This window comes from Ceratotherium simum, chromosome 22, assembly GCF_057802395.1.
Source record: "Ceratotherium simum simum isolate JZ-2026a chromosome 22, ASM5780239v1, whole genome shotgun sequence".
In the NCBI taxonomy this organism is placed as follows: domain Eukaryota; kingdom Metazoa; phylum Chordata; class Mammalia; order Perissodactyla; family Rhinocerotidae; genus Ceratotherium; species Ceratotherium simum.
In genome coordinates, this window is record NC_141921.1 from 12211534 (window position 1) to 12226057 (window position 14524).

General features: G+C 41.5%; 1 protein-coding gene across 1 annotated transcript in view; it reads left to right on the forward strand.

Moving 5' to 3' along the window:
- The first annotated feature begins 5740 nt into the window (after positions 1-5740).
- Positions 5741-14524, forward strand: part of LOC106803782 (cytochrome P450 4A6-like) — a 28073-nt gene continuing 19289 nt past the window's right edge. The window contains 8 exon segments of the mRNA XM_087447080.1: positions 5741-5863; positions 6778-6919; positions 7601-7645; positions 8125-8252; positions 9200-9324; positions 9700-9854; positions 10316-10416; positions 10503-10636. Coding sequence (XP_087303206.1) covers positions 5741-5863; positions 6778-6919; positions 7601-7645; positions 8125-8252; positions 9200-9324; positions 9700-9854; positions 10316-10416; positions 10503-10636 — 953 coding nt within the window.

Consider the following 14524-nt stretch of genomic DNA (forward strand, 5'->3'; position numbering starts at 1 on the left):
CACTGAGAAGTGAGAGAATTAGACTCCCAAGTTACTACAATAATAGTCAGAATGTCCAGTTCTCAACAAAAAATTACAAAACATACAAAAAACGAAAATATGGCCCACTCACAGGAAGCAAAGAATATGACAGACACCATTCATGAGGAAGCACAGACATTGGAATTATTAGTCAAAGGTGTTAATCAACTGTCTTAAATATATTCAAAGAGCTAAAGAAAACCAAGGACTAAGAACTGAAGAAAATCAGGAAAATGGTGTCTGAACAAAATGAGAATAAAAAGAAATTATAAAAAGGAACCAAACAGAAATTCTAGAGCTGAAAATGAAAATAACTGAAAAGAAAAATTCACTAAAGGGATTCAAGAGAAGATTTAAGCAGGTATAAGTAAGAATAGAGACTTGAAGATAAAACATTTGAAATTATTCAGTCTGAGAAGCAGAAAAAAAAGAATGAAAAAAATAAACAGAGCCTGAGATCTGTGGGAAACCATCAAGCATACCAACACATGAATTGTAGGAATTGCAGAAGGAGAAGAGAAAGAGAAAAAGGCAGAAAAAAAATATTTGAAGAAATAATGGCCCAACACTTCCCAAATCTGATGAAAGATAAGAATATACACATCCAAGAATCTCAATGAACTCCAGGTAGCATAAACTTAAAGAGATCCACACCAAGATACATTATAGTCAATTATAAAAACCCAAAGACAGAGAGAAATTTTGAAAGCAGCAAGAAAGAGGTGACTCATCACATACAAAGGATCCTCAATGAGAATAATGGTTGATTTCTCTTCAGAAACATGAAGGCCAGAAGGCAGTGGGATGACATTTTAAAATATTGAAAGAAAATGTCAACCAAGAATTCTGTTTCTGGCAAAATTATCCTTCAAGAATGAATGAGAAATTAAGACATTCCAAGATAAACAAAAGCTGAGGGAATTTATTAGCAGTTCACCTGCCCTACAAGAAATACCAAAAAAAGTCACTCTGCCTCAAATAAATGGACACTAGACAGTAACTTTAAGACATAAAACATATGTCAAAGAATGCTGGTAAAGGTAACTTCATAGGTAAATATAAAAGCCAGTATTATTGTACTTGTCTGTTGGTTTGTAATTTCCTTCTCTTTCATATTTAATTTAAGAGGAAAGTTCGTTAAAATTATATATCTATGTTAATGGGCATACAATGTATAAATATATTGTATGGCATCCACATAGGGGGATGGAACAGAGATGTATAGGAGCACAGTATTTATATACTATTAAAAATAAGTTCGTATAAACCAACGTTACCGCAATAAACAAAAAATTAAAAAAAAAATAAGTTCGTATTATTCAAATAAGATTGGTATAAGTGTAAAATGTTAATTGTAACCCCCAAGAAAACCTCGATAAAATTTAATTTAAAATATACATGAGAGGAAAGATGAAGGGACTTGAAGAGGCACACTACAAAAAATAAACTAAATACAAAAAAGGGCAGGAATGGAGAACTGGGGAACACAAAACATGTAAGACACACACAAAACAAGAGCTAAATGGCAGACGTAAATCATTCTTTATAAGTAATCACATTAAATATAAATGAATTAGACTCTCCTATTAAAAGACAGAGGTTGGGAAATTAGATAATTAAAAAAACTGGATCCAACTATATGCTGTCTAGAAGAGACACACCTTAGATATAAGAACACAAAACTGTTGAAAGTAAAAGAATGAAAAATATATTCAATGAAAATAGTAACAAACCATAAGAGAGCTTAAGTGGCTGTATTATTGTCAGACAAAATGGATTTTGAATCCAAAAAGTTTACAAGAGACAAAGAAGGACATTGTATATTGATAAAAGGTTCAATACAGCATGAAGATATAACAATTATAAACATATACACACCTAACAAAGGAGCCCCAGAATATATGAATCAAAAGCTGACAGAATTAAAGGGAGAAATAGACAGTTCTACAATAATAGTTGGTTACTTCAATAACCCACTTTCAGTAATGGATAGAACAACCAGAGAGAAGGCTAAGGAGAAAATAGAGGACTTGAACTATAAACCAATTGGAATTAAGGGTCATATACAGAACACTCTACCCAATAACACATTATTTTCAAGTTCACATGGAACATTCTTAAAGACAGACCATTTGTTAGGCCACAAAACAAGTCTTAGTTAATTTAAAAGATTGAAATAACACAAAGTGTACTTTCTGACCACATGGAATGAAACTAGAAATCAATAACAAAGGAAAACTAAGAAATTCAAAAATATATGGAAATTACACAGCACACTGTTAAACAACTGATGGGTCAAAAAAGGAATCACAAGAGAAATAAGAAAATACATTGAGACAAATGAAAACAAAAACACAATATGTCAAAACTTAGGGATGCAGGGAAAGCAGTGATAGGAGAGAAATTTATAACTGTAATCAGATACATTAAAAAAGAAGAAAAACCTCAAATCAATAACCTAACTGGACACTTTAAGGAATTAGAAAAAGAAGAGCAAACCAAACCCAAAGAAAACAGAGGGAAAGAAATAATGAAGGTTAGAGTGGAGATAAATAAAATAGAGAATAAAAGGCAGTAGAGAAAAATCAACAAAACCGAAAATTGGCTCTTTGAAAAGATCAAAAAGATGACAAACCTTTAGCTAGATTGACTGAAAAAGAGAGATGACTCAAGTTACAAAATCAGAAAGGAAAGTGGGGACATTACTACTGATTTTATGGAAATAAACGGGATTATAAGAGAATACTATGAAGAGTTGTATACTAACAAATTACATAACCTAGATGAAATGGACAAATTCCTAGAAACTCAATCTACCAAACTGACTTAAGAAATAATAGAAAATCTGAATAGAGCTGTAACTAGTAAGGAGATTGAATCAGCAACCAAAACCCTTCCATGTAAGAAAAGCCCAGATAAGATGGCTCCACTGGTGAATTGTATCAAATGTTTAAAGAAGAATTAACACCAATTCTTCTTAAACTCTTCCAAAAAGAGGAAGAGGAAGGAACACTTCCTTACTCTTTCTATGAAGCCAACATTATCCTGATACCAAAACCAGATGAAGACATCACAAGGAAAGACAGCTACAGGTCAATATTCCTTATGAATATAGATGCAAAAATCCTTAACAAAATACTAGCAAAGCAAATTCAGCAGCATATTAAGTGGATTATACATCTTGACCAAGTGGGATTTATTCCTGGAATGCAAGTGTTTTTCAAGATACAAAAATCAATAAATGTAATACACCACAATAATAGAATAAATGGAAAAAACCACAAGATCATCTCAATTGATGCAGAAAAAGTATTTTACAAAATTCAACACCCTTTCATGATAAAAATACTCAATCAACTAGAAAGAGAAGGGAACTTCCTCAAAAAATGGCTTTTTATGAAAAACCCACAGCTAAACACATACTCAATGGTGAAAGACTGAAAATTTTTCTACTAAGACCAGGAAAAACAAGGATGGTCACTTTCACCATTCCTATTCAAGAGAGTACTGGAAGTTGTAGCCAGAGCAATTAGGCAAGAGAAAAAAAGTTAAAAACTTCCAAATTGGAAAGGAAGAAGTAAAATTATCCATGTTTGCAGATGATCTGATCTTATATGAAGAAAATCCTAAAGAATCAACAAGAGCTCACTAGTAAACAAATTCAGCAAAATTGCATGATATAAAACCAACACACACAAAATCAGTTTTATTTCTATATACTTACCATGACCAATCTGAAAAGAAAGTTTTTAAAAATCCGGCTACAATAGCATCAAAAAAATACTTAGGAATAAATTTAATCAAAGAGGTGAAAGACTTGTACACTGAAAACTATAAAACACTGCTGAAAGAAATTACAGAAGATGAAAGTAAATGGAAACGCATTCTATGTTAGATTGAAACACTTAATATTGTTAAGATGACAATACTACTGAAAGCAATCTTACGGATTCAATACAATCCCTATCAAAACTTCAATGACGCTTTTTACAGAAATAAAAATAACCCATTCCCAAATTTAAATGGAATCTCAAGGGACTCCAAAGAGTCAAAACTAACTCAAAACAGAAGAACAAAGTTGGGTTTTTTTCCAATTTTCTGAAAGCTTCCTGATTTCAAAACTTACTACAAAGCTATAGTAATCAAACTACTGTGGTACTGCCATAAGGATAGACATATAGACAAAAGAACCCAGAAATAAACCCTCACGTACATGCTCAATCGATATTCAACAAGGCTGCCAAGACAATTCAATGAAGAAAAGACAGTCTTTTCAACAAACGATGCTGGGAAAACTGGATATTCACATGCAGAAGAATAAAGTTGGACTCTTACCTTACACCATATACAAAAAAGTAACACAAAATGGATCAAAGAGTTAAAAGACAACCCACAGAATGGGATAAAATATTCGCAAATCATATCAGAATGAAAAAGAACTCCTACGACTCAACAACAAAAAATCAACAACCCATTCAGAAATGGGCAAGGGACTTCAATAGACACTTCTCTAAAGAAGATATGCAAATGGCCAAAAAGATGCTCAATGTCATTACTCATTAGGGAAAAGTAAATTAAAACCACAATGAAGTACCACTTCACACCCTTTAGAATGGCTATAATTACTTTTTAAAAAGCAAATGGAAAACAAATGTTGGACAGAATGTAGAGAAACTGGGACTCTTGTGCATTTCTAATGAATATGAAATGGTGCGGCCACTATGGAAAATAGTTTGGCAGTTTCTTAAAAAGCCAAGTTTCTTTAAAAATATAGATTTATCACTTGATCCAGTAATTCTACTCCTAGGTATATACTCAAAGGGATTGAAGCAAGGACTCAAACAGATACTTGTAAGGCAATGTTCATTGCAACATACTCACAATAGGCAAAAGTTAGAAAGAACCCAAGTGACCGTCCATAGATGAATGGATACACAAAATGTGGTATATAGGTACAATGAAATATTATTCAGTCGTAAAAAGGAATGAAGTTCTGATACACTCTACAACATGGATGAACCTTGAAAATATTGTGCTAAGTGAAAGAAGCCAGACACAAAAGGAAAACTATAGCATAATTCCACTTCTGTGTGGAACTTAAAAGAGGCAAATTCATAGACACGCAATGTAGATTAGAAATTACCAGGGGCTGTGGGAAGGCAGAATGGGAAGTCAATGCTTAATGGTTATAGAGTTTCTGTTTGCAGTGATGCAAAAATTCTGGAAATTGGTAGTGCTGATGGTTGTCCAAAAGTGAATGTAATTAACGCCACTGGATTGTATACTTAAAAATGGTTAAAGTGGTAAATTTTATGTTATATATATTATACTGATTAAAACAAAATAAGAATGTAATATACCAAAAACCATTGATGGTAAATGGGTGAATTGTATGGTGTAAAATTTATATCCCAATAAGGCTGTTTTGATTTGTTTTGTTTTAAAAAAAAAAAAGGCTTCTACCTGGAAGATGCAGTCCTGTACAGGAGTAAAAGTAAACACAATGTGATAAATTGCATCAGCATCAAACCCAACTTTTCCAAACCCAGAAAACAGGAAGTGCCTGGGTGACCTACCCACAGGAGTACTCGCTTCAAGCTGCCGCCTTGGGGATTGACTTGATTTTAATCAAGAATCACTCATTCACTGTTCTACGTGTCATTCATTCCTTCATGCACTAATCCCTTCCTTGAAAAATAAGGCATAATTCCTGTGAACCATGCTCTATGCTGGCTCTAAGAACACAGAGATCACAGATACAGAAGGTAAGTTTGCCAACATGATGCCCAGCAATGAGAACAGTGAGTTGAAATATGATAATAGAGACACCCAGGGAGCCTGGGTACCTGGGGGAAGGACACCTCGGGGTCAGCAGGCTTGGGTTGAAATGCAGCTCACCTGGGCATATCCTTCAACACGGGTCTCCTCATTCTTCAGTGATCTACAGGATCGAGTAATAATCCATCCCTCACCCAGGTTTGCCTCGAGCATTACATATTGTTCTAGTTTCCTAGGGTTGCCATAACAAAGTACCACAAACTGGGTGGCTAAAACAGCAGAAATTTAGTGTCTTACAGTCCTAGAGACTAGACGTCCAAAATCAAGGAATTACTGGGGTTGGTTCCCTCTGCAGTCTGTGAGGGGAGCATCTGCTGCAGGCTGTCTCTTCGGCTAGTAAATCACTCTCTTCTCCATACATCCCTTCACATCATCTTCTCTTGATGAGTGTCTGTCTCCATGTCCAAATTTCTCCCTTTTTATGAAGACACAGTCATGTTGGATTAGGGCCACCTCTAATGACCTCACTTAAACTTAATTACCCTATAAACACCATATCTCCAAATAAAATCACATTCTGAGGTACTGGGGGTTTGGACTTCAACATATGAATTTGAGGGGGACACAATTGAACCAATAACTCTGATATATTAAGTCTATGAAAAAGTTTTGTAAACCACAGAGTCCTTCACTGCACATTTATCAAGCACCTAGTATGGGTAAGATTCTGAAGGGAGTATTGTGAGTGAGGGCCCAGAGACGGCCAAACCAAAAGGCAGAGTCAGGCCTTAGCCCAAGTCTTGGCAAGAGATCAAGAGTCCAGACCAGAGTCCAGCTCATCAGAAACAGTTCCAAACTCCTAATGGCTGCTGATATATCCAGAGCTATCTCCCTGTGCCCGTCCTGTCCTTCACCACCACTCCAAATACTGGACCTAAAGACAAAGGTTTTATTGATTTGTCTTTCCCTTGGTGACAGTTGCAAAAGGGCCAGGACCTACAAGAGCTTGTTAAAGGGGTAGAGAAATTTCCTTATGACTCTCCCACCTGGCTATGGGGAAACAAGGATGCCCTCCTGGGCTATGACCATGACTACAGGGAGGTAATCCTGGGGAGATCAGGTGAGAGCAAAACCCACATCCTGGCTGGAGCAGCTCTTCCCTCTTGGGTACATGCCCCTGGGTCTGTGAAATTCCAGAACAGACTGGCAGTTCAGCCATCAATACCTCCCCTCTTCCAACCATTTTCCCAGCCCACAAGCCAGCCTAAGGCCAACACTATTTACTTAAGCTGAAGGCTCAAAGAGCTGTGCAGGGCTGAATTTCTATTTCTTTTCCTTCTTCTCCTTTTAAGCAAATTGAGATGGTCTGTTATGTAAATAGCCCCAGATCTGAAAGACAATTTCCTTTGCACACTGACTTGGGTTTGGCACCTCTAGTTGTTGCCTGTCCTGGCTCATGGGATGGCTAAGCCACCACCAATTGTAGGAAAATCATAGACTTCTGTCTTTTCTTTGGCACTGAGGGCAGAGCCTGTATTTCTTGCAGATTCACCATCCTAGCCCTCTAGGTGTCCTGCTGCTGGAACACTCAGTGTGCCTTCCTAAGTCCACAGTGGCTATCAGGACAGACACAGTCAGGGATAGAAGACAAGTGGGAGGTGGCTTAAGACCAACTGGCAGCTAGCTGACAATCATCAGGAAGAGATGGCAGCCCGTGGTCTGGACCACTGCTGCCTCCTGGGGGCCACAGGCATTGTTTGGTCCCCTCCAGCTTCCTGTAATGCCCTTCCTTACCTTTCAGACCCAAAGTCTCATGGATCTTACAGATTCCTGGCTCCTTGGATTGGTAAGTATGTCTAACTAGGACTGTGGTCCCCCTGCCAGTTTGGTTTGCCAAGAGCTATCTCTTTGGCTCATAGAGAACAACAGGTGTCTGGCCACCAAGTCGTCACCCTCATCTCTGGATCAAGCCTCATTTCTCTTCTTGTAACAAGACTGTCTCCCTTCCTAATGGTAGTGAGAGGCCTCCTGAAGCTCATCTTCTTGCACATCACTTCTCAGTCCTTGCCATGATCCTAGCCTAACTTTTATTGAAGTCCTTCTATGACCTGCCTCCTACTCTTTTTCAACCTTTGTCTCACAGCTATCATAATCACTTTCTATGTACCAGCCATTTGGGGAAATCCTCATTCCTGAAATGTACTGGTCTTCCCTGCCTTTTCACATGATTGGTCTTCTTCTGACACCCTTAGTTCCTCCCAAGTTGTCTCCAGTCATCGCTCTGATCTCATCTCCCACATCCACACACCCACATCTCTGGTCTAGGGTATGGCCTGCTCCTGTTGAATGGGCATATGTGGTTCCAGCACTGGCAGATGCTGACCCCACCGTTCCCCTATGACATTCTGAAACCCTATGTGGGGCTCATGGCCGACTCTGTCCAAGTGATGCTGGTAAGTCCATCCCCCTCTCACTTGCACATGCTCACACACAGCAAAACTCACAGAGTCCACTCCAGACACATGTATCCCTCAGACACCCATCAGACACAGAATAATGTACTCAGACCTTACTGTGAGACAGAGCTCCTCAAAAGTGGATGAGACAGGAGAGTACCTACACACCAGCTTCTACCAACACTCTGCTCATTGCCAAAGGAAAGGAGGGCCGTGGTGAATACAGGGTCTGCTCTCCTCCCACTTTCACGACTTCAGCACGGTGGACAAGAGCAAGGGTCATTCTCCTAGACAGCAGGACAAGCTGACCCTGGCTAACCTGAGCAACGGAAGCATCAGTGACAGAGTGGACAAGCCAGGAGGTCACTCAGGTGGGCTCTGGCCTGGGGACAAGGGCTTCCACATGGAATTGAGCCACTCCACGGAGGGAAATGGAGACCAGGTCTATACTCTCAGAACCGTGTCCTGCCATCACATCACATCCCATCAGGACTGTGATACCTCACCAGCTGTGCTCAGCTTACATTTGATGAATGATGGGAATTGAAGTCCCTGATGTCCTTTCCTTAGGAGCTCTGGTGCTGACCCCTTAGTCTTTTTCTTGCTTTGACACGTATGCTCCCTAAAGTTAGACTTCACCTGTCCCTCAGGTCTAGCTCAGTCCCAGGACAGAGAAGCTTCCCCCTTTGTCTCCTGAAAAACATTGTTTTCTGGTCTGCCAAAAGGTGGTTCTCATTGTAACTTGTTCCTAAAATTCAGCCTAATTCAGACTCTTACGAGAGAACATGTTTAATTACGTAACAAAAGTTTCTGAGAAAATAGGCCTCACTTTATAAACATTTGCTTTACAGTCTTAATTTGCTATAATGCATCTGTTCTCTGGCCTTGTAATCAGGGGACGTCTGGGGGAGCAGAGGAGAGTCAATGTCCTCCTTGCACCACAGGACAAATGGGAGGAGCTCACTAGACAGGACTCACATCTGGAGACCTTTGGACACATCTCCTTGATGACCCTGGACACCAACATGAAGTGCGCCTTCAGCCACCAGGGCAGCGTCCAGACAGACAGGTCAGTGATAATCCTTAGCTGCAGAATTCTTGTTTTTACCAACTGGCGTGGACTTACTGAGAGACAGTTAGGGCAGCTTGGATGCTTACCAGCACAAAATGCAACATTCTCACGAGAGCCCTGGACCATGGTCCAGTTCTAGTCTAGACGAAAACTTGACTCAGTCACAGATCCCTGATCCCCGGCACAGACAGAATCCTGGATGCCCAAGCCACTTAAAAAAGGCTGAGGGTCTCGAGGGCTGTAAGACAGAAGTGATCAATGCCTCAGTGTCCTGTCCTCACTGATTGAGGAAACCTCTACCAAGAACCCCACTCCACCTCCAGGTCAGAAGCCTCCCTTTACTCCAGTTTCTTCTGCATCCTCTCCCTTCAGGAACTCCCAATCCTACATCCAGGCCACTGGGGACTTAAACAATCTGTTTTTTTCTTGGAAGACGAATGCCTTCTACCAGAATGACATCATCTACAGGGTGACCCCTGATAGACACTTGAGCCACCAGGCCTGCCAGCTTGCCCCTCAACACACAGGTTGAACTCCACCTCCAGGGCTCCTCCCTTCCTTCATCAGGTACATCCCAAATGGACTACCCTTGAGCCCTCAAGCAGACCCCTGCTGCCCCTTCAGGAGCTGGGACACACCCACACTGGGTACATCCCTGGTACAAGGGGTGGGAAACAATATGTGAGGGGGCCAGATGTTGTGCAAGGATTAACAAGTGTCACCAATTGGTGATGGTTGAATGAGACCCCCACCCAGCAATATTCAAGCAGAGCCTCTAGGAGCCATGCTATTGAGAGGAGGCCTGACCTGCAATCAGATGGTGTGAGAGCTCTCACCCCTGACAGACATCTATACTCCCACACTCATCCTAATCCACCTGGTACCCAGATTGGGGCAGGAGGGCAGGTGGGGCTACCGTGGGTTGCTGTATCTGGGCAACCAGAGCTCTCAGCTCTGCCTGGGAACCACTGTTCTGGGACAGACTGAGTGGAAAAGCTGAGAAAGGCTCACCTGCAGAAGGAGGGAGAGCTGGAGAAAGTCAGGAAGAAGAGGCACTTGGATTTCCTGGACATCCTCCTCTTTGCCAAAGTGAGTGTGTGTAGGAGAGGCTGGAGGCTTAGCCCAGAAGCTCAGAGGAAGAAGCAAACGCTGCACCCTTGCCATGCCTTCCCCAGATGGAGAATAGGAGCAGCTTGTCTGACAAGGGCCTCGATGCAGAGGTGGACATGTACATGTTCAAGGGCCATGACACCACAGCCAGGGGCATCTCCTGGATCCTCTAAGTTCTGGCCGCACACCCATCACACACGTCATTCATTCATTCATTCTTTCACTTGCTCATTCACTCATTGAGCAGATTGTTGGATATTCTATGTTCCTGGAACTGTCCTGGGCACTGGACAGGGATCTGTCCTTGAGTAAAACATTAATGATGCCTTGGGGATCTGTGGAGGAAGAGATAGAGTCAGCAGACAGCGTGAAGGTGGGCTGTCGTTGGACTTAGCCTTGAGCTTGTGGCAGGTAGAGGCAGAGGGCAGCATTCTTGGCAATCTCAACACGCGCTGAGCTAGGAAGTGGAGCTGGACAGGTAACAGGTGAGTGAGGTAACAACCCATAGAGGGCTTTGGTGCCAGCTGAGGCATTTGGACATGTCCTTCCTGTGATGGAGGGCATAGGAGCGTCTGAGCTGAGCCGTGGCTTCAGTGTAGATGGAGGGGAGGCAGGGAGACAGAAAAGTCCATGGGCCGGTCCCGTGGCTTAGCAGTTAAGTGCACGTGCTCCGCTACTGGCGGCCCGGGTTCGGATCCCGGGCGCACACCGACGCGCCACTTCTCCGGCCATGCAGAGGCCACGTCCCACATACAGTAACTAGAAGGACGTGCAACTATGACATACAACTATCTACTGGGGCTTTGGGGGGAAAATAAATAAATAAATAAAATTAAAAAAAAAAGATTAAGTAACTTTAAAACAAAAAAGAAAAGTCCAGGTGAGGTGACTGAGGGATGGCAAGGAGGGACATTTCTGGGCTAGACTGGAAGGCTACAGAAGACAGTTGACTGAGGGGATGAGGGGGAGGCCGGAGTCCGGACCACTAATTAGGAGGCACATGGTACGGGAGGCTGAGGGTCACTAACCCGTGGCCCCTCCGAGAAGCTTCCCTGTTGCCATTCTGACTTCCTTACACAACTCCATCTTGTCCTCTCTCTGAGGATCAGGGTCCCTGTTTGTCACCCTAGAAGGTGAGGGCCTGAGAGTGTGGCCCACTCTGCCCCCTACTGTGCCCTGACCTGGCCTCCACATTGTGAAACCAGAAACTGCTTGTGGAGAGAGTGAGCAAATAATAACATTTTAGTGATTCACTTGACTTGACTTGTGGCTTAGAGCACTGACCCTCACCTAACAGGATTCTAGGCCGGCTGAGAGTGGAAGTAGGAGTTAGGAGCTAGTCCTGGAGGGAAGCAGGCTTTGTCAGAGGTCAGGGTGAGGGTGTGAACCAAGGGTTGGGGTGAGGTGCATGACCTTTAAGGATGGGATCGGGGCTGGGCCACATGCAGGAGAGCCCTGAATGCCCTGACGGAATGAATGAATAATTCTATGAGGTGTTCAGAGAAAGAATTATTATCCCACCTATATTACTTTCCTGGGGCAACTGTTAACAACTTACCAGAAATTTGGTGGCCTTAGGAGTATCCCTAGGCCAAAATCAAGGTATTGGCAGGACCATACTCTCTCTGGAATCTAGGGTGAATGCATTGCCTGCTCCTTCCAGCTTCTGGTGGGTCCTGGAATTCCTTGCTTATAGCATATATCTCCATTCTTCAAAGTCAACATCTTCAAATCTCTCTCCACTCTGTCTTCACGTGGCCTTCTCTCATGTGTGTGTCAAATCTTCCTCTGTCTCTCTCTTATCAGGATACAAATGATCTCATTTGGGATCCACTTTGATAATCCAGAATAATCTCCTGATCTCAAAATTCTGATTGTGATCACATCTTCCCAGACAATTTTTTCTAATAAGGTAACAATTACAGGGTCCTAAAGTTAGAATCTGATATCATTGGGGGTCGTGATTCAGCCTACCAAAGTCTGCCTTCTGTCTCCCAAAGATTCATGTCCATCCCACATGCAAAATACATTCACTTCATCCTTTAATCCCCCAAACCTGAATCCATTATAACACCAACTCAAGTCCAAAATCTCATCTAAATATCATCCGCTCAAAAGTCTCCATCTTATCACCTAAAACATCTAACTTTGGTATGGGTGTGACTCTGGGTATAAACCATTCTTGAACAAAATTCCTCTAAATCTCTGGACCTGTGAAAATAAAAAAGTTATCCATTCCCCAAATAAACTGGGGACAAGCATAGTATAAAAGTTATAGACATTCCTATTCCAAAAGGAAGAAAAGTGAAGGGAGAAAGGAGTCTCTGGTCTGTAGCAATTTCAAAATCAAGTAGGGCAAACTCCATTATGTTTCAAGTCCTGGGAATAATCTCTTGTAGTTGAGGCTCCACCCTCTAGGCCCACAACTCTACCCTCTGAGACTGAGGTTTTGCCCTTGGAGTCATTCTTCCTTGCTCTTGAAGGATAGCATATGTTTCCAGCTGAACAGTTTTGTCAGTTTGTTTCTTTCCTGGAGAATTTGGAGTCCAACAGCCTTCCTTCATTTTGTCCTTTCTCTGTCCCTTTCAGTACAAGCTAGCTCTGCTGATATAACATTCTTATAAACCTTGTGAATCTCCCATGTACATCACAGGGATTCACACCATCAGACAAGAAGGTCCTCCAAAGATCTTTCCCGAATAATCCCATCTCTATTCCTGGCCTCTGAGTTCCTTGAGAGAATCTATGTGTCACACATCTAATCTCTTCAGCACCAGCAAAGGTTGTCCAACCACACACTTGGCCTTCTCTGCACAGCATGCTTTCATAACGGTGATTCTCTTAATTTTAACATTTTTTTGTTGCAATCTGGATAGGCTGACAATTTCCCAGATCATAAAGAACTAGTTTCTTCTTGTTGAACAGTTCTTCTCTCAATTTTTATCTTTACTTTCACTTCTCGCTATAAGCAGCAAGAAGAAACCAGGCAACTTTGCTTGGAAATTTCATGAGCTAAATATCCGTGCTTACAAGTCCTGCTTTCTGCACAGCTGTAGCACGTAATTCAGCTAACTTTCCTGACACTATATAACAAGGTTTCCTTTTCTCCAGTTTCCTGAGAAACACATTCCTCATTTCCTTCTGAGCCAACATCAGAGGTCCCTTTGATGTTTATCTCTGCCAACACTCTGTTATGATGACATGTATGTTCTCTAAGACAATGTAAGCATTTCCTTCTATGCCTCTCACTTCCTTCTGATTCCTCACCAAAGCATCTTTAATGCCTGTCTTTCTACAATAATCTGTTTAAGGCAGTCTACACTTTTTCTATCATGTGCTTCAAAATTCTTCCAGCGTCTATCTGTTATTCAATTCTAAAGCCACTTCCACATTTTTAGGTATTTATTACAGCAACACTCCCACCTCTGGTACCAAAATCCTAGGGCTGCTGTAACAAATCACCACAAACATGGTCACTTAAAGTAACAGAAATTAGTTCTTTCACAGTTCTGGAAACCTAAAGTCCAAAATCAGTATCCTGGAACAAAACCAAAGTGTCAGCAGGGCTGTGCTCCCTCCAGAGGCTCTAGTGGAGCCATTCCCTGATGCTGCCATCATTCCTTGGCTTATGGCTGCATCTCCCCAATCTTCAAGGCCAGCATCTTCAAATCTCTCTCTGCTCCATCTTCACACTCTCTTCTCCCCTGTGTGTGTCAAATGTCTCTCTGCATTTAGGGCCCGTCTTTATAACCCAGGATAATTTCTCCATTTCAATATCCTTAAGTTATCACATCTGCCAAGACTCTTTTCCCAAATAGTGTCAATTTACAGGTTCTCAGGTTTAGAGCCTGATGTCTCTGGAGGTCATTATTCAGCCTACTACAGTCTGCCCTCTGGCCCTCAAAGATTCATGTTCATCCCCCATGCGAAATACATTCACCCCATTTCAACATTCCGAAAGCTTCAATCCCTTACATTAACTCAAGTCCAAAATCTCATCTAAATGTCATTGGCTTATAACTAGAGTAACTCTTTTTTTATGTTTGTGGTGGGATGGTGATAATATAATGGAGATTGGAACATGTCA